Genomic DNA, 27,956 nt, shown 5'->3' with positions numbered 1-27,956 from the left:
ATTGTCTTTTTTATCCTAGATTTGTGAGGACGTTGTAATGGAAACTGTGTTCTTATATATGGAAGGAAACGTTTCAAGAGTACAGAGAACACTTTAAAAAAAAAAAAAGGGAAGCACATCCTCGAAGATGGGCAGAGATACGGACCTCGTTCTGGGCCAGAGAGCAACATCTTCTCAAGCGTGGCTGGAGTGCCAGCGTGTGGGTGTGATCATGCACATACATTTCCCTCCAGTCTACCTTGGAAACGCAGCTGTCATGTGAGCTGTAAGCCAGTCTCAAGGTATGCCCCGAACCTGTGGGAGGGCAGGCGAGTGCGAGCGCAAGCACATGCGCACCTTCGCCAGGGCCGGGGCTCTTAGCGCAAAGTGGACAGGATTTTAGCTAGAAGTTCAAAAAAGGTCACTCTGTGCGAGCTTCTTTCGCCTCCCTCACTGCCAAGGTAACACACACGGTCACGGGGAAGCGCACAGGCACAGAGAGACACTTTTTCTTGAAACTAGAGACACACGACGCGGCCCTCTCGCCAGAGCCCTACCCTTCACAGCTGATTTTTAAGAAGTGTCCATAAACCCCCGGCAGCGCGGCGTCCCCCGTCTACTCCCCTTGCACTGCACCGCCCTCACAGCCCTGCGTGACCGAGCCCTGGATCCGCCGAAGGCCGGCTCTTCCTGCCGCGCCGCGCGTTATTCATGGCGCGGGGCGGGCCGGCGACCGCGGCACTATATAGGGCGTAAGGACAGCAGAGGGGACAGTCGGGTGCGGAGTGGCGGCGAGTGGAGGAGGTTTGCGCGGCTGGCAGGCAGCACGGGGAATAAAACGAAGGGAACCTCGCTTTTTCTTTCGCCCCATCTCTGTTTTTCCCTTCTCGGTACTATCTCCTTTTCTGAAATGTTTTTGGACTAAGTTTTATTTTTTTTTTTCTGACCGTCTGCGCTTGGCTGTTTTTTTTGCTTTTTTTTTTTTTAATTTAAGTTTTGCAAGGTTGGGGTTTTTTTTCCTTTTTTTTTTTCTGAGTGTTGTATGTGGCAAAAAAAGAGAAAAGTTACTGTCGAGCCAAATAATTCAGGCGCTCCGCAGGAAGGAGGCGGGAGAAGAGAAGGAAAAAGTTGCTTTTGTTGCTAGCGAGCTTTTGCTGTCTTGATGTGACTACGGGCAAGCGACTGCACAGAGGGCCGGCGTGCGAGTACCGGCAGCGCGGCTTCCCGCCTCCTCACGCCGGCAGGCTTGCGAGCGGCCCGCGGCTCCGAGTCCCGCGGCTCGGGCACCGCCGCTCCACTCCCTCCGCCCGCAGCGGCGTGTGAGCGTCCGTGCCGCTCTGCCCGTCCCGGGCCCGCCCGGGGTGCGCGGGGGCGGCTCCCGGCGGTCCCCTTCGCCGGTTGCCATGGTGCCGCGGCCCGGCGTGCTGTGGGCAGTGGCGGCGGCAGCGGCACTGGCGCTGCTGGTACGGCGGGCGGCGGCGGCGCTGGCGGGGCCGGTGGTCCGCTGTGAGCCTTGCGACGCGCGGGCGCAGCAGCAGTGCAAGCCCCTGCAGCCTGACTGCACCGAACGGGTACGGGAGCCGGGCTGCGGCTGCTGCCTCACCTGCGCCCTGGGCCCGGGGCAGCCCTGCGGCATCTACACGGAGCGCTGCGGCGCGGGGCTCAGCTGTCAGCCGTGGCGGGAAGAGGCGCGGCCGCTGCAGGCGCTGCTCGAGGGCCGCGGACTCTGCAACAACGCTACGGCGGGAAGCAAGCTGCGGGCCTTCCTGCTGCCGGGACCGCATGCTGCAGGTAAAGGGCTGCGGCCGGGGTGGGAAGCGAAGGGGTGGCTTTCATGCGCGCCGCCATCTGTCTTAGCTGCTTTCTTGTTGGGCTGTTTGGGCTGGTTTTTTCTTTTGTTTGTACGGTTTTGGTATTTTTTGGTTTTTTGGTTTTGTTTGTTTGTTTGTTTTGGTTTGGGTTTTTGTTTGGTTTTGGTTGGGGTGTTTTTTGGGTTTTTTTTGGTGGTTTTTTGTTTTTTTGTTTGTTTGTTTGTTTTTTTGGTTTTTTGGGTTTTTTTTTTGGTGCGTGCGTGTATGTGTGTCGCTTTCTTTTGTTTAAGTTACTCAGTGAGCAGCACGAGCGGGAAGGCGTGGGCGAGCTCGCGGCAGAGCTCTGTCTCAAGAAACGGGCCTCGCTCGCTGCCCGCCTGCTGCAGGCCCATGGGCGGGGGGCTCTCCCGGTAGCCAGGTAGCCGAGCTTGTACCGTTTTGAATGCGTGCTTTGGGCGAAGGAAAGGACAATTTACCTCTTCCACCTTATTTATGTATACACTGGTTTTCTTCAGCGCTGATGCTGAGAAGTAGGTCCTCGCAAAAGAGGCAGAGCTACTTTTTTTTTTTCCTTAAAGAAAAAAAAAGGGAGGGGAGGAGGGATTGTATGTGGCTTCTGCGAGTGCATGGGACTGGCGGGCTACAGAGCCTGGATGGAGAGCGAGAGGGTATAATCTTCGCCGTTTGTCTCCAGTGTACCTGGAAACAGCGTGAGCAAAAAACTCGAGAGATTGGGGTCTAACTGCTGCAGTGCAGCGTGGGTAAGTCAGGAAAGTCTTAAGCACAGAGAGGAAAAGACAAAAAAAACCCCAACCAAACACAAAAGACGAATTTAAATATCCCTTTGTCCTGGAGAAGTGGTTATTCAGAACAAAGCGTTTGCACAACAGTGTTTAAGAGCACGTTGTTTTTTTTGTCTGTACTGTAAATAAATCCTTGGTCAAACGAGGATTTCCGGTACCTCTTCCATGTCTTGTAAGTGAGATGCTCACAGAACGGGTTTTGTTTGAAAAGGAAGGGATGGTTGGAAAAAGTTCTGTTAGCATGCACATTTTAAAACTTAAAACAGGGAAACGGGATTCAGATCGAGAGAGCACAGTCTCTCTATGCAAGCATTTAATTAAAATCTTTGCTAACCAACAGCAAGCATGTTAACATTTATTTAATAGAAAAGTGTGTAAAAAGGCATTCCACTGTTTGCATTTTTAAAAAGCCAGAAGATTTTCTGCCAGGTTTTAGGGACTCTGACTAGCCATTCCTTAGCTGAGAAAGTGGCACCAATCCTCCAGTTAACTGCCTGTTAAAATAATAGGAGATGCCTTATTATAATTATTTATGTGCTGCTTCTAAGCTGTGACAATTTGAATGAGAGTTTGGATGTATTAACTGAACATTTTAATCTCCTTGGAACATCTAGTAGCCTCCTTCATCATATGGGCTTGGTTCATCCTGTTCATCATTGGAGTAACACTGGAAACAAGAAGCGTCTCCTCGGTACTTAGGAGTTGGTGGCATTTAATTTACGGGTAGTGCTTTCAACAGTGAGTGTTAGAGAAGGAGAAAGGGAAAGAGAGTTGTACTTAGCTGAAAATCTTTCCATTTTCAGCTGAATTCTTATTTCTGCGTTCTTGGCTGAGGGAGAACTCCGATTTTGAAATCACTAGAAACTTTTGATTCCTTAAAAAGTGCATACAGTTCACATTCAAGGAGTGAAGCTTGCAAACCTGGTGCGCAAGAAGGAAGAAGTACCCAGAACCTATGTTACACATAGTACTTACTTCCTCATGAGGACCACTCCACTCCCAGCTTCCAACACTCCCTAGTGTACACTTCTCTGAGCAGGATCACATAATTTCCTTTACATGCAGCTAGGTCCTGCATCACATGCTATTCTGCTGGTCCTTCCTAGTTCATGGAAATTGATAAAAGTTGGTACAGGGTAAAGTATATTACAGTAACATTATAACAGACTCTCTCAGTTGTTTTTTTTTTTGTTTTTGTTTTTGGTGTTTTTTTTGACACAAAAGTGTTATATAGTAGTGTGCATTTGCAACCCTTTCCTTTTAATCTCATTAAAATAAAAAGAGAATGAGTAACTTTCACAGCATTCTGTTTCTCTTATGAGGATGTAAAGCTAGCATGGCACCAAGTTTTGTGAAACTGAGTTAATAAAATATGCTTTACAGTTTAAAATGTGGCAATATGACCATTTTAATCTGACGTGTAAGAAGTACTATTGAACTATGGTGGCCTCTCTGAACTGAAATGATCAGACATGGTCATCAATGGTGATCAATGCATGTTAAGAATGTTTTCTAATTATTTTTGGTAGAAGAAAAAAACTAATGAACTGATTAGGACTGCAGAAAACCTAGATTCAGGTTTATAACATTTCTTGCAAATTTCATTGAGAATGTGGAGGAAAAATACTACTGTTTCAGAACAGTAAACCACCAAAAATATGTTCAAATACCACAGAGAGTCTGAGTTAAACCCACAAAAGCCAGGAAATTTGGACTTAGGACTTAAACTTCCTTAATGCTGTAGCACTGTAATTTGGATTTTCCTGGTCGACTATGTCTATTGCCAGCAGTGGCTGTGCTAAAACCACCAGTACCAGCATACTAACTCCGAACCCTCTTCCTATGTTCCTTCTCCCATTGCTGTGTATTGGCAGTGCCACTGTGCTCCCTGTCTAGAAATATTTAGCATCAACAAACTATGTGAACGTGGACTTTTAGCACTGAATTTCTCAGGTTTTGTGATTTTTTTTTTACTGAGTCGTCAAGTATAATTTTAGTATAATTTATAATTTTATTGGATGTTATCATTGTGCACTCCCAATAGGATTACCTTAGAAAAAAAAGAAGGTGTTCACTATCTAAGACAAAACTAGTGGGTACTGCTATTACTTAGCTGTTAGGAATTACTTAACTGGAAAAATTATCTGGAGGAAATGCAAGTAGTTACATTTGCACTACAGGAGTCTCCTAACAGAGAGAAACGCAGCATAAACAAATACCTTAGAAGGTACAGGAACACTGAACTTATGGAGTATGTTAGAAAAATGTGCTTCTCCTAAGTTTTTGTGGATGGTAGCTTAAAGAGAAAATATTTTTGAAGCTCAAGATGAAAACAGTGTTTTGTCCTTAGAACTACTACAGAATGAATAGCAGTTTTTGTCTATTACCTTTAAAATGTGTTTTGTACACCAAGATGTTTTTTTATTTTAATAGCAGAGAAATGAAAGTGTGCTGTTCTTTTTCTTCCCTGTTCTGTGTGTTGAATAAAGTAAGGGGAAAAAAAAAAAAAGGCTAATTAGAACCAGGAAACTCGCAAGGCTAGAGTTGAGAGTATTAACGTCTTAAAAACAAAATGAAACAAAACAAAAAGACCCAAAAAAACCACCCAAAAACCTAAAAACGGCCTTGGGACAGGCAGAGCCACACAGCAGCCCGTCGCGTTAATCTGGAGTTGATGAGGTCAGCAGTAGCGGAGGGGAGGGATCCCCGCCCCGGCGCCGCTGGGGGTGCGGCGGCTTCGCTCCTGCGGTGCAGGCCTGCCGCCGGCGGGCGGCGCTGCAGCGCAGTCGGGAGCCGGTGGCCAGCGCGGCCGTGCTTCCTGGGACAGTGGCCGTGGCTGGTTTCCCGGCCTTGGGTATAGCCTGCACAGGCGATGAAAATTAAACACATAGCCTAATCTAGTGGTTTGTTGATTGAGGAGAGACCTCATTGTGCTCTAAAGCTTCCATACAAGAGGAAGCAGAAGGGCAAGCACTAATCTCTTCTTTCTTGTGACCAGTAATAGGATCTGAGGGAATGGCATGATGCTGTGTCAGGGGAGGTAGAGGTTAGATATTAAGGAAAGGTTCTTCACTTTTCTTAATAAGGTGGGTGGGCTCTGCAGCGAAGTGGTCTCACCAGCAAGACTGACATCATTCAAGGAACATTTGGACCATACTGTCAGGCACATGGTTTGATTCTTGGTACTGTCCTTTGCAGGGCCAGGAAGTGGATTTGAGGAGCCTTGTTGGTCTCTTCCAACTCAGGATATTCTGTGATTCTATGTTTCTATGCCCTTGCAGACACAGCTGGCAGCCAAGTAACATTGTTTCTTCTGCATTTGTTCTTTTTGAAGGAAATTTCAGCGCTTCAGAGGAAGACAGTAGTACCAGCAGCATTGAAAATCAGGCCATTCCAAACTCTCACAGGGTGCCAAATTCCAAGTCACATCCACCACACATCAAAGTAGATATCATCAAGAAAGTGCAAGCTAAAGATATACAACGCTATAAAGTTGAGTATGATTCGCAGAGGACGGATACATTGAATTTCTCTTCTGAATCCAAACAAGGGACTGAATATGTAAGTCTTTTTTGTAAATAGAAGGGCATTTGCCAGCCTGTGAATGTGTATGTGTGTGTATACATATGCATGCTGTGCATATGAAAAGATCAATAATTACACTAAATAGCTAAATAGTGGTAATTGTTGCAGCCTTGTAGGACATTCTGGCATTTTAACTGGTAAATCTATTGACGCAAATGCATACACAATCAGCAGACCAAGAAGACAAGAACACTGTGCTCAGGAAACACATAGGACTAATGTAAAGATGTTTACATCAATACAGGCATGACTTGCACTAAAGTTTCTCAGAGGCTGAAAGTTCTTGTTCCTCCCTGTAATTGTCACACATTTGTGTGAGTGGACTTGGAGTGCCGTCATTAAACCTGGTTGCAAACAGTATAATTGAATTGCAACAATGGAAAAAAAGATGTTTTACTTTGAGTGTATTGGCACTGTGTTTGTACACTGCCTAGTGCAAATTAAGGGAGATAAATTTAGGCTGAGCTGAGGATTAGGGTCTTGACTAGTCAGTCACTGTATGACATGCTGAGCATCACCTCCACTTGCAGCTGCTGTAGGTGCTACTGCTTAAATGCAAGTGGTCACATGAGATGCCGTTGCTTCCTACTGACTGTGCCCAGTGAATATGCAGGGCAGTTGGAGTGTGGTTAATCTGAGGGCAAGAATAATTCTCTTCCTGGACATCCATCTGATAACCTGTGCCTTAGGCCAGATGGCTTGAAAAATGCATCTGGATATACATTGGCATTTTATCAAATCATGCATGGCAAAAACCATCTTCAAAAGAAGGTTTTGAAACTTGTATGAGGTGAAAACCTCTGCCTGAAGAGAGTGTGGCTTCCAAGAGTAGCTTCGTTTTTAGTTTGTCACTGATGTCCAGCCATCTAGTTATTCAGTGTCTGCCTTCCAGTATGTCCTCCTCCCAAAAATGTGAAGTAAAAGTGCCATCACTAAAAGAATGAAGGTTGGTCGCTTGAGGAAATATATTCTTAACTACGATGAGTAGTGATAGTTGGGTCCATGAGTAAAGGTATACCAGTTTACCAAGGCTGCTGGTTGTCTTTAAGAACTTGAAATAAGTCCATCAAGGACAGGTGCTTTTGTCAGCAAATGCTCTTCTAGCTGTGTCTGCATGTTAGCTTTTGATACTGGTCTGGCTGACTTTGGAAGCTTGCTTCAAAATAAAAAAAAATTAAATCTGTTGAACTTTTTGTAGGCCTAATTTGGGATCAAATCTCTGAATGTCTGTCACTTGCAGTCAGTGCATTTGAGCAGTAAGAGGAGCCATTTAAAGCCCGTGCTTGGAACTTGTGAGACCAGTTCAGAAAGAAAATGCGAAGGCAACAAGGGAGGTCTTTACTGACCAAAAAACTCCATTTTAATCTCCAACAGTACTATGGATATTGTATGCTTTCAGACACTCACATTAAAAGGTCGTTTACATGAACAGACTATTAATACTGCTACTTGCAAGTATGAATGTCATTACTTCACTAATTAAAAACAGCACCAAATGAGTTTTTGTGTCAATGTAGCAACTTAATATTTTTGTGTAGCTAAGCTCAGAGTTTGTAGGCTGTGACCCTTGAATCCTGATCCCACTGCTGACACTGACTGCCTTCTTGGCCTCTAGCAAAATGTGAAGCCCTTTGCTCTTGATTTTCTGACTTCAAAGTGGGGCCCATCATGCTTTACTCTGCCTACCCTGGAGAGCTACCGTGAGATTAGTGTTTGAGACACACTGGTTGGTGTTTGAGACATTCTCTTAGAAGTGCTTCTGGAAGCTCTTTTTGACTCATTGTCCTAGAGCTAATCCTCACTACTATGTTGTCAGCCTTTTGCAGATGAAGAAAGAGAGGGAAAACAGTGACGTACTTATCTAATGAGACTTCTGTGTGCAACTGGTCCTCTGTATGACTGCATCTATTTGATTCAGTTGAAATTGGGAATTGTTGTCCAAGTAGAGGTATTTTATATATATACATTATGCCAAACCACTTATTTTCAATTGAATCAATTTAATTTAAGCTTTTAAATCCATCAGAATCACAAAAAATCAAATGTCATTGGGGAAGGCCTATCCTGTAGTGTATTTCCAGTGGCCTACTTTCTTCTTTTCCTATGTGGTGCAAGGCAAGCTTTTCCAAACTTAAGTTGTGTTTATGTGACTGATTTATATACTGGTTAAACCTTCCCAAAGGTATTTGTGACTGTGATTTCAATTGGAAATGCCAATATGTGCCTCAGCATAGCATAAGACCTTCAATCTTTAGAAATCAATTTATCTTGAATAGAGCAGAACTAAGTTTTTTTTGTGAATTATCTGCTTTTGACATATTCAGCCATCTCTTTGTTTTAGTGTATTTGTTTGGATTTGTACTTTCTTTTGTCCTTTAAAGATTTATTAACTCTCGAGTGAGAGATGGAATTTGGGAGTGAAGTTTCTCTTTGTTTTCTAAAATATGCTTGTTAACAGGGTCCATGTCGTAGAGAAATGGAAGACACTTTAAACCACCTAAAGATACTGAATGTCTTGAGTCCCAGGGGCTTTCATATTCCAAATTGTGACAAGAAGGGATTTTACAAGAAAAAGCAAGTAAGTACAGAGTTTTTATCATTTTAATTAATGCATTTCACCTCTTCTGCATCTTTGTTGAAGGATCTTGCCAGAAAGTGCATTATGTATAATTTTGCAGAAGAGCTAGTTCATATTCAGTTTTAGGACCTGATCCAATAGTGCTGAGCCTTGTCAAGTGGGGATAATATTTTTATTTTTTTGTTGATCATGACAACAGATTCATTTGAGAAACTGCATACCTAATCACACATGGGTTGTCTGGTGTCCTAGATACTAATGCCCTTTGGTTTAAAAAAAGCAGTGCCTCTACAATAACCCACAGAGCTAATGTTGCAGTCACCATATGACTCCAGTAGATCAATGCTTTGAATTGTAAATAGCTGCTTGAGAATTCCTAGAAGACATACACTGGATCATATTACATAAAGCAACTTGAGAAAGGTATGTATCTGTCCTTTATGTGCTTCACAGATTGCTTCCAAAATCCAAGTCATGTTACCGTGAAAATGATACTTCTAGTAGTTACTCTGCAGCAGGGATGGCTCCTCAGCTCTTTCTGGTTCTGGGGTTGTGACCTTTCTTGGCAAATGCCAACCAAAACTGGGTTTGCTTTAGTTGTGTTGGACTGAGCTACAGCAGCATACTCCATTCAGTGCTGTCATTGAAGCTCGTTCAAAACTTGGGGAGGTGCAAGATGTGTCAGGTTCTTTGTTTAGTGTGTACATCCGATCTAATTTCAGTGTTTAGTTAGTGGCCTGCCTCCAAATATATATTTCTTGGTATAATTCCAAAACTTCCTGAATTCAAAGGTTTCTTTAAGACTTTTCTCAAGGACAGATTTTGTTTGTGGACCATCATGTCTTTTCCTTCAGGTTTACACAAATAAGCCTCTCTATCTCTGGTAACCAAAGGAATGATTGACTCTGTGTTGCTAGCTAATGCAGTTCATTGGTTGGAAGTGAGAGGTCAACCTCTGACTAGGCAACCTTATTTTAGGAATGGTATCTCTCAATTTTTTGGCTTTCAGCTTTCTTAGAAACAGTCTTTCCATTTCTAGTATTCTGTGGAGCTCTGCAATAAGCTGTCAGTCTCAGGTGGGGAATTTTTAACAGGGGTGAGATTTCCAGCCTTCCTTTTTGCCGCCATCAGTCAGCATTAACAGTGCTGTTTGACTTTTGGTACATGCTGCTGAGCTTTTCTATGCTTCCATGCTTTTTCCTGAGCAGGTGGTGGCAACTCCCAAGCAGGAGAAGTTTCTTTTTGTTGCCTGGAGCTTTGAGAAGCCTGTATCAGCCACGTTGTGCTGTGTGTAAACTAGCAGAGGGCAATTTTCACATCTCAAGCTGCTTGTTTTCAGAAAATTCATGTGGCTTCTATGCAGAATGAGACTAGGACTATGTTTTTTGCCTGTGTCATAAAAGTATTTTCTTAGCTGCTTTAGAACAGCAAATCATTTGACTGTATTCAAGGCACTCAAGTGTGCTGTAGCCTTTTTCCTTCTCTATGTATTATTGAACAGTAGTTCTATATGCAGAAGACTGTATTTACTTTGTTCAGTAGATCTTCCTTTCATCTTTCTTCAGACGCTAAGGTTTTTCTTTGCAAAAATGTGGTGGTTTGCAAGTAATCTCTGGCATTGTGTGTAGTAAATCAGATCTGCAGTAAGCACGTATTAAAGTAGCTTACTTGAAAGGAGGACTGTACTTTAAAGTACAGTCATAGTTCTATCACCAAGGCAAAAAAAAAAAAAAAAGAAAAAAAAAAGAAAGAAATACAAAGAAAAAATAGGAAAGACAAGATAAAAATCTTATGTAGTATTTGTTCCTAGAAGCTGATTTATGGGAATAATGTGTTGGTACAAAGCAAACAGACACTTTTGTCCTCTGTGTTGTCTGTGCTGCCTGGAAACTTTTAAAATTTCTTTAGGAAATGTTCCTGTACTATGTGCAATAGCCCATCCAGTCAGCCTATATAGAGAATGAAATGACACTTTCATGTCTAGCCAGCCTTGTCAAGCACTGTGCCAGTTTACACAGGTCCAGTAGTTTCAATGGTAGTTTGAGATGACTCAGGGTCTTGCAGGAGATGCTCACAAAGGGAGTTCACATGAGTAAACATTCTAACTGAAATTCACTTGAGTTGCTGATTCTGTAAATGAACCATGACAATCCTGGGAACAAGCCCTCAGAGATGGGACTTACAGAGGAAACCTGCTTCTCTCACCAACAAAACACAAACTAAAAATAATAGTTGCCCTCATAGAATTAACTTCCAGGAAAAAAACATCAGTTTGAGAAGTGTGTGAGTCCTGTCCAGATCAAATTAACTGGTCTACAAGGAGTTGTGACAATTGTGTTTGGAGTTTTTTTTTTTTTTGAAGCATCAACATGTGGGTCTGATATTTTAGATACTGTGAGCAGGTGTCTAATCTCATTAACAGAATGTTATGCTGTTTTATTAATTCTCTTCATGCCATTAATAGCCATGTTCAATCTGTAATTGAATTATATTCTATTGTCACAAAATTCAGAATAGTAGGTTAAGGAGTAGACAGTAAATCCATTAAAAAATGACTGTAAGCTAGGCATTTTGAATTCTAGAAACAGTTGCCAAAACCACTGTCTAGGATGAGAATGTAGTAGGTTTGGGATTGTAGGAATCTGATAAATCATGATCATATTGGCACCATTAAAACTCATTCAGGAGGCACTCTCATATTCTGCCTTCCTGGTCATCTGGTCTTCCAACCAAGTTAAAAGGACTTATTTTTCATGACATTTGTAGAAACCGACTTTTCAGGAACAACCATGAAGAATAACTTGTGTCTGTGAAACACTGCTTAGAATATAAATTTGCGTCAGGGTATAATATGAAAAATATTTCATACCTTTTTTTTATATATATAAGCTTTAAAATCAGACCTGTTAAAATTTATAGTTCTTTGTCTTAATCACACATGTAAGGTTGTACTATTCAATTGTGCTATATAGGTATATTTATGCATAATTAGTTGATACAGGCACATTCCTACCCCTTTGATGAAATTAGAATTAATATATATGGCAATTACTAGAATTGCCCCATGTTTGTATACTTGAGCCAGATACTTATCTAAATGTGAGCTGGCATTGTTTCACTGAAAACAGAGATGCGCTTGCCAGGAGCCAAAACAGCCTGAGGTATATGTTAATGTTGTCTGCAGTCTGTTCCTGAAGACCATGGTTGTAGCTCCATGGAGTCCACTGGACTGACCAGGAATTCAGTGGGATACCATATGCTTTGCTGTGCCCCATAAATGTCTCTGTGGTATTTCTTTGTGGAAGGGAGAGGAGCAGGTGGCATGGAAGATGGCAGCTGGTATTTCTATCAGAAGTAATTAGTCTCCACTGCTTGGGCAGTTTTCCAACTTTTTAAACTTATGAAGTCATACAGAATATCTAGGCAGAGCTTAGAAATGTATGTGGATTACAAAATTCATAAGAGCAAATATTTAGATATGTATGTTTTTCCATATGACCTGTTTACCACTTCTGTGGAGTGTTGGCTGTTTCAGGATAAAAGCATCACTTTTTACTTTTAATCAGAGGTGCTTTACTATTGACAGCATGGCTGAGTGGGTAGGAAAAAACCACTTGGGAAAGATAAGTTTTCTCAATTGTGTTATTTCAGCTGTAGAATGATCTAAGGGTTTTGCTTTTCAAATGGATTGTCTAGAAGAAGTAAAAACTAGTTGGGAAGGTGTTTCTGAAGATTAACTTCATGTAGTAATTACTTCTGAATATTGATTGGGCAATTGTTAAAAGCAATCAAAGCCTCCAACACTGATTCGTAGGCTTGCATCACTCTCAAAACAGATGATCAATTTGTTTTGAGAGTGATGCAAACCTACGAATCAGTGAGAGTTGTGCAATATACTTCACATAGTACTTCTAAAAGGGGAGGCTATGTTACTATTATTAGCAGAAATGTAGTTTCATTGCCAAATCACCAGCCTGGCAGCCAGAAGCCCTATGCTTTTTGGGCTTCATCTGTGTCTACTTTGTTGGGAAAACAACTCTAGAAGTGCTGGCTCTGTTTACTTTTTGTAAAATTTAATTATGCAAATGCTGTTATTAATTCCTCTGTTTTGAGCATGAAGAATTTAAGTCATTGAATGTTAATAATACTTAAGCTAGAATCCAGTCTATTCACCACCAAAATTGAAGAAAAATTTCCATTGACATCAGTGGACATTGAGCAGTCATCCATGGAAATCCTGGAGAATACATGTAAATTCTAGTCAGGCTTTTAAAACAATAAATATAAATTTTAGGACTTCTGTTTAAAGATTTAGTAATAGATAAGAACTGAAGTGCAGGTAACCGTTTAGGTCAGTGAATTATTAATGTAGCTGTTCTCTCAGTAGGTTTGGACTTCTTTACCCTCTTCTAAAACTAAGTTGATATGTATGTTAAGCTGGACCTTGTCATCTTGCTGCTGTCCATTTTCATAGGGCTAATGCAGAAGGACTGCAGATTTGTAGAAAATAAGACATTGCATTATTTCTGCATTGGGCGTTTTACTCAATAATATATCAGAAGGGTGGATTAATTTGCAGTTATGCTGAATAACATTACTTAATTTACAGTAAAATAAAATAAACAAGATAATGACTTGTTTGAAAAATTTGTACCTAATGTGTGAGCTGCTTCCATCTCTCTTTGCAAGGTCTTAGTGAAGACTGCCTAACCTACTCCATGCTGCCACAGATTAGTTGGCTTATGGGCCAGTGTGCTGGTGTAGGCTGTTCCAGAGTGTTCTGTATTCCAGAACTCTCCAATTCTATCCAAGATAGCACTCTCACCTGAGATACTAGACTAGAAATGGAAAGGATCAGTCACTATGAGCAGCATGTAAAACCCAGCACTTGCTTCATGTTTTCTTGTGTACCTGCACATGGAAAAGGTACTTATGTGAGCCACTGACATAGCCTCCTGAGACACTGGGCCATGCCTATGAGCCTCTGGAAAAAGAAGTAGAGGGATAGTGGTGAAGTTTACAAGATTGTGCCAGCCTGAACTTCTGAAAACTTCAATTACTCTGAATGTGATCTCAGAAGCAACAATTGTTCTGTTTGAATAGATTTGACAGTGTTGAGGGACATAAGTAGCACCAGTCCAGCCAGTCTTCCTTCATATTGGCAGTGCAACAGACAAAACCACAGGAAATTGGGTGTGTTTGTGTCACTGCCTCTTTTATGAGTATGTCCTGAGTAAACAGCCACCTTTGTTTGCATTTGAAGCAAATTCTGTATCGCCAAATCTCAAAACATGAGCTGACAGGGAGGTTGTGTCTTGACAGTGAGGCTGACCATTGCAAACTTAAGTAAGATTCTCAATGTATCTTATGAATGGGTAAAACCCTTGCAATGTCTTAGAGGTTCATGGTAATGTAACTGTGTCCAAGGTTGCATACTGAATGCAGCCTGCCTCATGTTATCTCTTTTAGTCTAGCTTTTACCATTCTTAGTTCCTTGGGAGGATCATTGCTTACTTAGTGTGTAGTAGACTTTATAATGCATATTTATTGCATTGCTGCTTCTAAAGAGGTTCAGTGTTATTGCCTGTGATAGTTTCAGGTTGGTCAGCATTGCTAGTGAATTCCAACAGTTAACCTTAAGCTAACATGTTACAGACTAGTAGATACACTAATTTTTTGATAGGAAAATACATGTGTAAAGTTCTAGTCCACCTAGCAGATTTTGCATTAACTATACTATAGAAGGATTATGTATCTGTTAATAAGTGTCAGCTACACTTCTGAATTTCTTTCAGTAAACAGATGCAAACCAAGTGTGCTTCTTGCTGCAGTAGTTGTCTTTGCCAGACTTGTGTTTTAGTGTAGAATATATCTGCTAAATTTTTTTTCTAAATATGGGTCCCAGTCACTAGCCCATACTGTTGAATGGTATTCAAAGGGGGCAGCTGTGCTGCGAAATATGATAGGGAGCAATTAATAAGCTACTGAAGTGCAGGTATCAAAGGAGCAGGAATCCCTGTTGTCTAATACTGTGAAGAAAACAAAATTCATGCTAACTGGGTCTTTTATTATGTTTCAGTGTCGCCCATCTAAAGGCCGAAAAAGAGGTTATTGCTGGTGTGTGGATAAATATGGCCAGCCACTTCCTGGGTATGATGGAAAGGGAAATGGAGATGTCCACTGCTATAACTTGGAAAGCAAATGAGGGCTGGGTGCCAGCTCTTCTGGCATCTGTGCATGGCCACTGGACCTCACAGAGACCTTGGAGGGGCTGGGCAAACACTGTGGGACTGCGCTGTGTGTGGAGTAACAATCTCTGCCTCCTGCAGCAGATGGGGAGTTGCAGCTTCTGTGGATGTTACTGCAACTGCACCCTGCCACCGACACACATCAAGCTTCCTATGGATGTGTAGGGAGCTCTGAATTCCCATGTAAACCTGCACTATTGATACCCAGGGAGAGAAAAACAAAAGGCACTTCAGAATGGAATCAGGGAGTCTCCACTGACTTTTTAAACAATTGCCTGTGACCAATTTGATCCCAAAAGATTTTGGCTTTTTTATTTTAAAGAATTTATAAACGTTAAGCTTGTAAAAGTATTGAAAAGAAAAACAAAACCAAAAAACCTGCAAGGATTTAAAGGTAAAGCTTTTTTTACATGTCTGATGGGAAACTTGTCTTCACGGGTAAAAAGTTTTATAAAAATCTCAAAGAACTTTTAAAAGAAATGTATTTTTAAGATAAAGACATGGCTATTTTTTTCTGTAAAATATATTATAAATATTCTGTTAGTCCGTATTTAATATAATTTTTTTAAATAAACTTTATTTAAATGTAACGTGAATACCAAATATTACACAGTAATTCTTATGTATACATGTGTATGCAAAGAGAAAGTAAGGTTATGGAATGATTTACAAATATGTTTAAGTCTCTGTGCATATACACTGACCCGTTCCAGGTAAAAGAAATGATTTTTTGGAGCAAAGGAAGTGTTTCAAGAAGGGATTGAGTTTTATTGTTTGATATAACTACAAATGCCAAGATAATATTTTATTTAAATTATTTTATTGATAATTCTAATGTACCCATCACTGAATTATGCCACTGGAAAGGATAGCAATTGTACTGAAGCTCTTGGTAAAGCTTTCACCTGTCTGTACATTGCTTCAATTTGTGCAACAGGGCTTACATTTCTTCCATTTACTGCTCACACTAATATAGAATATTCATTGACAAAAAATTGCCATTACAGTACTCCTCTTTGTATTTGTTTATTTATTGTGAAAAGGTGTATCTATTCTGTGTTGTCTTGGTACATTCTACCAAAGCACTTATTCTGTATGAGGAACTCCTGTTGAAAACAATGTCAACAAGATGGGGGGATTTTGGACCATGGGTGTTGAGACCCATGGGTTTCATTTATGTGACACACAATTGTTGCTTGCTTTGACTATGGTAGAAATCATTTGCCTGCATCTAAGCATAGAAAAAGAATCATTGGGTTTTAATAGTTAAATTCACAATGTGCCATGGTGTTATATGTATTTTTATTGGAAGAGATTTGGTTTTGTTGTGGTATATGATGCTTTCATCATGTAAGGAAGACTTTGGCAACATTTTTTTTTTGAGGCTGATTCTTTAATGTACTTTGTGAAAAATTCTGTATGACAATGAAATTTGGATAAGGAAAGGTGGCCTGTGAAATGTATCATCTCTCTGGAAAATAATGCTATATTTTGTATATGTATTTATTTATATATTTTAGATAAATATTTTATATATTTATATAAATATATATTCTTATATGTCTCACTGTAAATGTTTGATGTCACTTTGATGTAGAAAAAAGAAGCCATCAACACTGTAATTTCTTGTTGGGTTGGGAACTTCATGAAGACTATGGACATTGGGTTTTCACCTGCTGGGGCTAGGCACTGTGTTGATGGAGGAGAGGCTGTGGTGCTGAGGAGCCCATTCCTCTCCCACTGCATGAATTACAACCATCCTTGTTCCTGCCAGCAAATTTCTGTCTAATGAAATGAGTTCATATCATTAAAACTGAAATTTTATAATCTCATGGTAAGAAAAAAGTTGTACATGAAATTATGTTTACTCCAGGTGAATACAGGTTTCCCAGGTTTCCTGACACATGGTTACAGAAAGCTTTGTGAGATGAAGATTTATTGCAATATTTTTATTGCTAAAGCAGATCTAATGCCTGCAAAGATATGTTGGTAAAATAATAAATGCTGGGCTTTTATTTATTTTTTTAAAGAGTTTTAAACCAGTTCTTTTCAAATAATGTCACAGAGAGAGAAAAAAGTTGTATATACACCAATATTTGGGCATATAATCATAGATAAGAAAATAAGGGTTTGATTCATTGAAGTGAGTTATTATTTTGCCTCTATTTTTTAAAATAACTATATGGTGAGCCTTCTGAAAACAAAAATCAGTTTCTTGTCAAAAGTGATAAATGTTTTGCAAGGCACATTTTGCAAGTATGTAGGGTGTTTTAACAGCCTGTGATAGGCTTGATGATTCGGGTATTTTGTCAAGTATTTTAATTTTTTATGTTTTATCCTACAATTAAAAACAAATAAATACAGAAGAAACTGGCTAGTAGAGGTCATTAAGCCATGTATTATGAAAAAACCCCAAACAAGCTAGATCTCAAGGAGTTTAAAAAAAAAAAAAGTGTGTAAATCGGTTTTATTTTGCTTCCAACAGACGTCTTTAAAAGAGAAATAGTGTTTAATAACAGCCCTAAAAATAAAGTCTCACCTGTCACTCAAAGCTGCATCCTTTTTAGAAGTTGCCTTTTAAATATTTTTTAAAAGCACAGTTCCTTGCACTAGTAGGATATTTGCCATTGTCAATCTGACACTGGTATGAAATGCAAAATAACATTATTATCTGTCTCCAAAAAGATAGCTTTTTTAAATGAAATAATCAATGGTGGCTTTTTTTTTTTTTTTTTTTTTGTTTTAGCATTCCTATTTCTGTGAAGAAAAAGGTCCAATTCAATAGACAAGAGTACTTGTCATTCAAAGATTTTTCTCATGGCTAGGAATGTATGGGTCGATATCAGTTCAGAGGAAGACTAAATACCTCCAGGTACAAAGCTGTAGTGAGTGGAAATTAAACCAATGCATTAGAAAAATCCCTTATGTCTTGGTGCCTTCACTGTCTTCAGCTTCAGGATTTTTTAAGTGAACACCAATTTTTTTCTAGTTTTTAATAAGGTCTTTCAAGAAACTAAGGTGGTCTGAGATAATATTAAGAAGCTTCAGGAAAAAAAATTAAAACTTACAACATTATTTGCACCTCAATTATTTGCATGGCAAGGCATTATAAAATATCAAAATATGTATTGCAAAACTTGCTGATTTCTTCTTGAGCATGTTTTATCTCTAGACAGTACATGGGTACCATATGTAGCCCAGATTAATGTTGTAAGTATTTATTTTAGCAAATATGATAAATAGCTGCATAAATCCCTATAATTGACCACAATACAAAGCTGCCTGCAGATGGCTCTATTATCTTATAAACTCTGAGAAAGTTCCCTTTTTAAATAGATCTACTGTGCTATAGTTTTTGTAGCCCAGAATATCCTTTTCCATCTCTTTGACTGCCTTTCAGGGCATAGTGTTAGCTATTTGTGTACGAAAGAAGGAGGCTTCAATTAATACCAAAACCACGGTACTAATTAATTTTTAATACAATTAATTTTTGACTAAATTCAATAGAAATATTACACAGCATAATTCCTTATTGAACTGAGCCCTAAATTTAAGTAGCGTTTTTTCAAGCTATTTGGGAAATCATCTTTGTATATCTTTAGTCACTCTAAAACTGTGTAAGCAAAGATGGCTCCATAGAGATTTCACATATTAGCAATAGGAATTTTATTTAAAGTATGAAAAGTACTGAGCAATTTTCCTGGATATGAAAGCATATTAGTATACAAAATGAAATGTTTATGAAACTGTTTTCTCTATGGTCCTGCTGTGCCTTTAGAAATCCTTCAATTTATTAATTTCTACCAGAATAATATGCTTGCTTCCTCATTACAAAGGACTCCTTTTTCTTTCTGAACTCTCACTTTTTTTTTTTTTTTCTGAGAGAGCCAAAAATAAGATCCAAAATGTATATATCAGAATATTCCAAGGACAAGAATTCTGTGATCAGTATCGGTAATGGCTTCATTTGCAAGCATGAAAAATAGGTTCAAGGCCTTTAAAAGAGAAGTCTTTTGGTACGTCCAGTGGACCTGGGTATTTTGGAGTCTCCATCCTTGGAGATGCTCAAAAGCCATCTGGACACAGTCCCAGGCAACCATTCCCTGCTTGAACAGGGAGGGATGCACCAGGTCACTTCCAGAGATCCCTTCCAACCTCAACCATCCTTTGAGCCTATGGGCATATGAGCTTATCAGTAACAGTTTGGTGTCCCAAGTTCCAGCATGATTGTTGACATTATGCAGTGTATTGATTGAGAAGAAGTTACAACAATTTTGCCCAAAGGAAAATTTTCTGGTAAAATAGCAAGTAGTACAAATTTGTTGTTCATCAGAAGTTTTAGTTTTAAACCTCTTAATTTTATTTACTTCTTCCAGTTCAGATTTTGCAGAAGTAGAAGCATATATACCAGCCTTAGAGAAAATCCCATTGAAAAAAACTTTCTTTTTTCTTTTACCCCCTGTACATAGGTAAAAAAATGCAAATTACTAAAAGGCAGAATGTTACTGCTGAAAAAGGTATTAGCAAAAGCAGAGAGTTATGCTGCAAATCTCAGTTTATCCTTGCAGAATTCATGTCCTGCTGCTGTATGCATCCTGGCGTTCAACTTCTGACCTATCCAAATTCCTTAAGAGCCTTTCTCTGTTAAGGCTAATTTTACCCCACTGCTCTCTTCATGAGTGGGGATGGAAAGAAAGGTAACAAAATTATCTCTGCAGAACAAAGCTGAGGTTTCATGCAGCAAAATTGCTTAATCTGAAAAGCTCCTAAAAAATGTCACTGAGAAGGACTGCTTCCCATTGCCACTTGTAGTAATGCCTTCCAAAAGTGGAAGGACTTGCTTACAAGAGCCAGGTTGAGATTGCATTTGCCTCACTCCTTGCAACTGGAGAGCACAGGCTATTTTTGCCTGCTTATGCCATATCAAGACTATTCTAGGTGAAACTTGTTCCCAATGTCTGCTATGTATCATGTAATTTGCACTCAATAAAAAAAGACCTAACTGAGCTTGTAAAGTTGATTATTGTTTTATCACAGGGGTGCTGCACACAACCTTCAGCCTTCAGATCCTGCCATACATTTCTACAGCTGCTATTACCAAACTACCAGTAATATGTTGCTGATCCACTTTTTCTGTTCCTTTGCTGGGGCTAAATGGTAATACCTTAGCTGCCAAAGCAGCAATAAATAGAAACTACAGGCAAAGAAAAAATATGAAAGATGATGGCTATTATAGCCACCATTTGCTCTAGGCATCCACAGACATCCCATGCTAAGATGTTATTCCAAAGAACCTCAGCATCTCCACATCAGCCTGGTGAACTACAAAGCACTGTCAGTGAGAGAGAAAAAAAAAACCTGCCACCATTTGCATAATTATGCAATTAAAAGCTTCAGTATAGGTACAAATAGGCTGCTTTTTGTTAGCTTATGTCTAGGTTGGAGGAGACAGAGCAAGAGGAAGACTGCCTATGCGGTACTCAGCATAGCAGAACTGTAGCACAAAGGCTCTACTAGAAGAGCTGTGTCTGTTGGTCAGGCACTCCCCCGATGGAAAATGTGGCCCATAAGGAAGCAGCAAGGAGTCAAGCATGTGCACAGGCCGTGCCTTCCCTTGCATACCCTTGTCTCTGCTGGGCTGCCCATGTTGCCTCTCAGATTTGATAATCCAAGAGAGAGTCTGGAAAGATGAGCAGAAACTTTTTCAAAATAAAACAGCCATGATCTGGAATAGACCCAATTTAAATTTATTCATTTAATCTTACTGCAACATCCAAAAGCACCCTTGCTCCCACATCTTTCTCGTGGGATGCTACCCCTCTTCCTGCGCCCTCACAGTAGCTTCTTTGCATGAACTTTGCTCTATGGGGGTGGTTGTAAGTCAAGGGAGGAGAAAATATTCTCACTATCCTCCCCAGCTGTTTTCATAGGAAGGGTTGGTGCAGACTGTTTTCACCTGTGGGACTTGCTTACTCCCACACCAGTTTCTCCATGGACAAAATCAACTTGAAGCCAGAATGGCAGTCACTTGCATTCTCTTTTTCTCTGCAATCACTAAGTCAAAAGAACATGTAGGGGAGGGAAATAGACTATATCCCAAGCCAGTAGTACCCTCTTCTCTTGGCTTTTTCCCAGCCTCCTTTTTATAACCTCTGTCTTTTCTGTGCAGGAAATGGCTCTTTCTAGTCTTGATGTTATGTTGTAAATGTACTAATACTGCTGCCTTGGGCTTTTGAGTGGAGAAAGGCATCCAGATTTCCTATCCAAAAAATCTTTTAATAACTTCCCTTGGAGGCTGCTGTTTTGCCCAAGGCAGAGGCTTGCATGGCACAGCTGGGACTGGAGAGGACAGGACTAGAGGAATGGGGCAGGGAGACTAACAGAAGGAAACTCATTGAAGCTAAAAGGAGCATGGCATTCAGGAGGCAGATTTGCAAGACTTTTGCCTGTTTTCCTCTTGAAATCAGACTGTTGAAGGGAAATAAGCAGAAAACAAGAGATAAGGGCAGAGTAGAAGACTTTTAATAGATGATTTTAAATAAAATTATCAATATTGTGAATGGCTTACACTTGTCAAAGGTGGTGCAGAATATCATTGTGTTTTGCCATTTATCCAGGGCATATGTTTAAAAAATATACAAATACTGTCCCATCAGGAGATTCAGTATATAGTATTTCTTTTTTAAGAAACAGACTGGCATTGAAACAGAGGTGCAAAAGTAACATAATACATTCACAAAACATGTTTTAAATAAGTTTCTAAGCATGCTTTCTACTGAAACCTATTTTTAAAAAATCAGTTTTACATCTATAAAGACGTAGTACAAAAATGCAATTTTACAAGCCATTTTTTCCAATAGCTATGCCATTTAAGTTGCAGCATTCTTCCAACATGATGTATATATTTAAGTGGAATAATATTAAGTATTTAAATATAAAATTATGAAGTTTGAGAATATAAATATAGAGATAAAAATACATGCAGTGCAAAATAAATAATTAATCAGCTTTATATATAAGGAAATGTATAATATTATACAAACAATATATACAAGATTATAAGATTTGATCTTATAGTAGCAATCTCAGTGCAGTAAAAATTTTACTTTGTGGGGTTACTCATACACTCAAAATCAGATGCACAAGACTACCCTGCTGAAATAGCTCTTAATTGTAATGGTTCCTGACTGTAACAGGCCCCACAGAAAACTTGGTGTGAAAAACCTTGGGGTTTAGTTTTATTCTTGTGAGCTGAGATACTGTTGGCATTCTGGGTCTCCTTTAATTTTTGGAGATCCAGGAATTCTTCTGCCGTTTTTTGGGTAGACACACCAGCATTCAGCAGATTCTCCATCCAGCAAAGTTTCACACTAGAATATTATTAGCAAAAAAAAAAAAAAATCACAATAAGTAATTGTAAGATTACCTGTGAGGTACTGCCAATAGAGGTGTTGGACACAATTAGGATCAGAAAGTGGGGACCTACCATGCACAGGCTTGTTTTGAATGCAGAGCCTCTAAACAACACACTTGGTTAGGGAATCAAGACCTAAGCTTATCTATCACAAGAGCAACTTCAGATTTAAAACTGTCCAGTCCTTGGTAAACAGCAGTATCTTCCAGATACAGAAAACAGCTATATCTTCCAGTGCCGGTGTGAGAAATGGAAGGATGGCAGAATATAAACCTCACAGGGTGAGAGCAATGATTGAATTTTCTGTCTCTTCACACAAGGAGACAACTAAGGTGGTATGTTCTGGGCTTTTTTCTTGGGGAGGGGCTAAAACAGGTTTCTGTTTGTGCTTGATTAGATCTTAGGTCACAGTGTTTGTTAGTCACACCGTGATGCCATGCCCAAAACTAAAGAGTTTTGGTGACACAGATTTATGCAGACCTATTAATTTGTGTGCATGACTGTGGTTATAGGGCCTGGCTTGAGGTTTGGAGCTTTAGTTAGCTTTGCAGATTGCTCTCACTGTAACTTTAACTTGCAATAGATTTTTTTGAGGGCATAATGGAAATGAGCAAATAACCTAATCCACAGGCAGCACAAATCAGTATTTTTGTTATGCTTTCAGAAGGTTAATTTTGCTCCAAAGAGCTTTTTTCACTGCCTATGAGCTGATAGCCTTCATTTTACATAGTGATTATTACATATTCAATAGGTTTTGGCAGGATATATGGCGAATATAATGAATTAATGTCAGCCGAGTGAATGCTAACAAATCAAGTACATGGGAGCAGATAGCGTTAAAATATTTTGGAAAAGGCTTTGCGTGCACCTCTTTTGTGAAAGGAAAAGACTTCTGCCTCTATTGCTGACAGCCACCAGCATGCAGCTCACCCTGAAGTTTTCACAACTTGCTACAAACTTCTGAGATTGGAGCAGAGGGCTGTGAAAGGGTTGGCTGTCACCAGGCTAGTTGCAGCGCTGCTGTGAGCAGAGAGGGGGAAAAAGGCACGCACCTGTTTGCTGTGGTAAAATCCATTCCTGTTGCAGTTGGGCAAGTAAAATTTGTAAATCTCCCCTCTGCTTCTCTGCTGAGCCTTCACCAATGTATACAGGGATCTGTAGAGCTCCTTCTGACAAGGACCCTGCAAGAATACCAGGGCAGTGAATAACAAAATCACAAGTAAAGAAACTACACAAAAAATGATCAGAATATAGACAGTAAAGAGCAGATAATATTTATTAGGCATAAAGTCTACACCAAACTGTTTTGCATGTAGTTTTTCTTCTTTCAGTAGGAGCACAGACAGAAAACTCTGCTGTTGCATTCAGACCTTTGTTTTTATTCATTGAAGTTTTTTCTGTTCTCATAAACATGAAGATTTTAGTCCTTAAATTGCCACTCAAGAAAATTTAACCTGTAATAAGTAAACACATTACTGCTTAGAGGATACAATCTCTCCTCTTATGGGGAGGTGGAAGTTAGAAAACTGGTACATGAGATTGGTCATGTTAGGTTGCCATGACCTTGTGCTTTGTTGATATATTGAGGATAGTTGCAAGACATAAATAGATGGTGCAAGAACAAACATCTGAATGTTTATTATCTTTTGAAGAGGACAGAACTGTTGCCAAAGAAACATGGCTCCATTCTGTAGCTCTGGGACCAAACCCCAAAGTTCTTGGAACTGGGAATGAAGAACTGTTTCCAATATTGACTGTTTTCACAATTTGCTGGCTCTCTTTTTCAAAGTCACAATTTCTGTACATCAATAGTATCTAACACATTTGAATCAGAACAAGAAAGGAAAAGTAACTGAACAAGTATTTCTGCTTTTGAGTGAAAACATAACCTCTGCTTTTGCAAAACCTCCCCATGTTAGCCCCTCATATAAGCTGTCATATTCCAGTCTGTGGGTTTATCTGTGGCTCTGGGTGAGAAAAGCAGAAGCCCTGAAAGTCAGAACTGCAGCTAACAGCACATGTACATAACAGTTTAAACTAAATCAGTGATTAAGTCCTGTTCTGGATATGGAATGAGACTTCCTAAGGTAGGGTGGTGATTAGTATATTTTTTCTTTTTCTTTTCCATTTTGTCAGTGACCATTATGAACCTAGGCTTCTGTGCTGCCCAACTAACCCAGCTCCATAATGCAGGGGTGCTGCTGCCCTCTGGAACTGGTCTAATCGTGGTTCTCTGGTGCCCTCAAGTGGAACATAAAACTGCTTGTAAAGGCCGTACATTCTCATTACCCACTAAGATTTTGCAGTGTTGAACCCCACTTTAATTGTTGAAGTTTTTTTCTTTCTACATGAATATACTTAATAGTGTTTCCTTGTGATCAGAAAGAATTACATTTTGTTTTGCACTGATGTTTCATCAATAACTACATAGAAGGACTCACTTTTATATTGCTGTGTGTTGGACCAGAGAAAAATGCCTTTTCTTAATAAAACTAAAAAGAAGTCCAAGAATTTAATATAGATTCCTGAAAATTAAGGGGGAAGGTTATAATCTGATCATAAATATGGTGAAATATTCAGTCTCTGCATGAAGTCTGTTTAGAACATACGTGATGCACACCTGTTATTATGGCTCCAGACATTTTGTCTGTTCCGCAACCATCTGATGAGCACATTCCAAAAGCTGGTTTGACAGTTACCTGAAATACTGATATTTCAATGTTGCTGCTAGAATTTTTTTTTTGCAAGCCTCTACTGAAATGGTCTCTGAAAGTTTAACAAAGAAAACCCACCTGCTCTTTCAATTTATTGAGTTCAGATATTCTCTTCGCTTTCATGTATTCATACGTGCTGATGGAATTCCAGGGAACGGATTTATCCTGGCCTATGGGAAACATCAACTGATAGTTCAGCAGCTGATCCTGTGTTATTTCAGTGCTTTCCAGAGGCATATCATCAGGTTCTATAGAATCTGGAAGTGAATGATATTAAGATAAACATCCTCAGTGAAATTTGGCATTTATTTCTCAAAGTTTAAAAAGGTGAAGAGAAAGATCAATCAAAAGAAAAGAAAAAGTAATATCTAAGACATTGATTACAGTAGATCCTGTAGGAATAAATTACATGTGCAGTATGGCAAATTATACTTTGATAATAAATTCAAAGTATAGGGTGCAGCAGCTGTTCTCTAACAAATTGCTTATTTTATGATCCTTCAAAATTACTTGAGTACCAAATATGAAGTTGCAGCCCATCTGTTAGAAGCGAAAAAAAACCTTGACTACAGTGGGTTGTAGAAACATGGCTAAATGAGAAAAGATTGAAGTTAAACTTGTAATGAATTTAGATTTTTGTCAGCATGATATATTTCTGGTTTTAATTATGAGAGGAAGTGGTCAAGACCTCATCCCATGGTATCCTGTATTTTGCTCTTGCCTTATAAATAAGAAAGGGAGCAATTCACAGGGGCCAGAAGTAGGTCCTGCTGACCTGCAGTAGACCAAATAGCAAAAACTGGCAGAAAATATTTGTTTCTGCCTGATCATGGCCTTCATACCAGTGCCTCCATCAGCATGTGTGAACTCGTCCTCTGAAAGCAAGAGAACCTCTTTGCAATTGCAGGCAATTCATCATAGAATAAAAGGAAGGAAGAAGGAAGGAAGGAAGGAAGGAAGGGAGGGAGAAAGGGAGAAAGGGAGAAAGAAAAAATCAAATCAAATTTAATGCAGGTAGCTTAAATACTACAGTTTTGTCAGTTTGGTCACTGTGCTCTGCCTTCCCCACCCCCTCAACTACAAGAGAAACCCCACTTACTTCTACTAATGGCTATTGTTATTTTGAGTCAATGAAGATTATTTTTGTAATGCTGCCGAGTTACCTTCATCACCACTTCACAGACATAGCAGTAGTGATGATGAAAATAATAATAATAATCATAATAATAAATTGAAAAAGAATGAAATAACACTGAAGAAGTTCATGCCCATCATACAGTCTAAGATGCTTGAGATACCTTTTTGCCTCAAGATAATTTGCCTAGCACTCCACTGCTCCCAGTACATTTTATTCCCAGGCACAAAGCCTTTTTATTCTCTATCATGACTTTTAGAGATGGACATAACCAAAGCCTATAAAACATCTGCCCTACTCCAGCTACTGTATGCAGCCTCCCAGATACTTTATGGTATCCTGCATTGTCCCATCACTATGCTTTAGGGTTTTTGTGCTTTCAGACTGTAGTGTACTAGCTTGTTGTGAACATCTTACGCCCGGCACCAGGATGCACCTCACCTCAAAGAGGTCAGAGCACGTTTCCCTGGAAAGTGCATTCCAGCTTCCCTGTATTTCAGACGCCTGCCTAACTTCGCTCATTGTTCCTAGCTTCTGGGTCCCACAGCTCGCGTCGCGCCTGCCAATCCCTCCGGCTGCCCTCGGCGAGGGCTGTGCCGAAGCGCCCGGCGCGCAGCCCCCGACCTGGCCCGTGAGGCGGCGCGGAGCGGGGACACGATGGCGCGGTACCTGCCGGCTCTTCTGTGCGCATCCTTCCGACCTCGCTGGCGGGCAAGCACGTCCCGTGCCCCTGGATGAGGGCGGAGAGGGGCCGGGACTCACCGGTGGGGATGTGGCAGCGAAGCCCCAGGCGGCAGCGGGCGGTGTAGACCCCACAGGGCTGCCCCGGCCCGAGGGCGCAGATCTGACAGCAGCCGCAGCCGGGCTGCCGGGCAGCCTCCGGGCAGTCAGGCGGGACGGGCGGGCACAGAGCGAGCCTCTCCGGCGTGCAGGGGGCGCAGAGCACCGGCTGCGCAGCGCGGGCGATGCGGGCGGCCGGCAGGGCCGGCAGCTGCAGCAGCAGCGGCGGAAGCAGCAGCGCCGAGAGCCAGCCGCGGCACAGCGCGCACCGCGGGCCGCTCATGCCGCTGAGCAGGGGCCGGAGAGGGAGCAGGAGGCACCTCACTCACATTCGGCTTGCCCGGGCCATTTATACAGTGCTTTGCCTGAGTATTAATCTTTAACCCCGAGTTAACTATTATATGAACAGGAGGGCAGGAGAAGTGTCGTTTCACTGGCAGTTCAAGTCCCTGGCCGCTGTTCCCCCCCCTTTCACTTCCTCCTTTATCTATTTTCTTTCCTCCAGACATGCAGGAATGCTTTTATTCCCTCACTCCCACCTCTTTGCCCCAACACAGTTAACGAGGAAAAATATGGTGGGGGCTGGAGACAAACTTGGCAGAAGGGAATGGATGAGTGGAGGCTGTCCCCTCCCTTTTTGCTTGTCACAAATGTCTCCTGTTCTTGACTTTTCATAAAAATGTAGAAGTTCAAAAAGCAAGAGGGGAGGGGTGGGGGGAGGAGGGAAATCCCATTGAAACTGAAGCAACTGAATTAATATTTCCACAGCAACAAATGCAACAAACCCTTGTTTAATTTTCATCATGTGGCTGCAGGTTAGGAGTACACTGACATACCAAAGAGGAGGCCTCAAGGGTAATAAAGCCATCAGGATCTTGTAACTACTGCACACATGCACGTAGGAGTCCT

General features: G+C 40.6%; 2 protein-coding genes across 3 annotated transcripts; one reads left to right on the top strand and one right to left on the bottom strand.

Annotated features, from left to right (window-relative positions):
* The first annotated feature begins 1,031 nt into the window (after positions 1-1,031).
* Positions 1,032-17,033, top strand: IGFBP3 (insulin like growth factor binding protein 3). The gene is made up of 4 exons (XM_030265664.4): positions 1,032-1,770; positions 5,928-6,154; positions 8,637-8,756; positions 14,836-17,033. Exons 1-4 carry the CDS (start codon positions 1,383-1,385, stop codon positions 14,959-14,961), a joined length of 861 nt encoding a protein of 286 aa, XP_030121524.2. The 5' UTR covers positions 1,032-1,382; the 3' UTR covers positions 14,962-17,033.
* Positions 17,034-21,504: 4,471 nt separating this feature from the next.
* On the bottom strand, positions 21,505-27,442 carry IGFBP1 (insulin like growth factor binding protein 1). Of its 2 annotated transcripts, none has more exons than XM_002192038.7 (4): positions 26,937-27,439; positions 25,211-25,389; positions 23,471-23,599; positions 21,505-22,374 (listed from the first exon to the last, which is right to left on the bottom strand). In XM_002192038.7, exons 1-4 carry the CDS (start codon positions 27,328-27,330, stop codon positions 22,243-22,245), a joined length of 834 nt encoding a protein of 277 aa, XP_002192074.4. In that variant the 5' UTR covers positions 27,331-27,439; the 3' UTR covers positions 21,505-22,242. The 2 variants fall into 2 exon arrangements, with proteins under 2 accessions (XP_002192074.4, XP_030121525.2); XM_030265665.4 differs by having other exon boundaries at positions 21,999-22,374; positions 27,030-27,442.
* Positions 27,443-27,956: the final 514 nt, after the last annotated feature.

The sequence above is a fragment of the Taeniopygia guttata genome, chromosome 2 (assembly GCF_048771995.1).
Source record: "Taeniopygia guttata chromosome 2, bTaeGut7.mat, whole genome shotgun sequence".
NCBI lineage: Eukaryota > Metazoa > Chordata > Aves > Passeriformes > Estrildidae > Taeniopygia > Taeniopygia guttata.
This window is presented reverse-complemented; position numbering and strand designations above follow the sequence as displayed.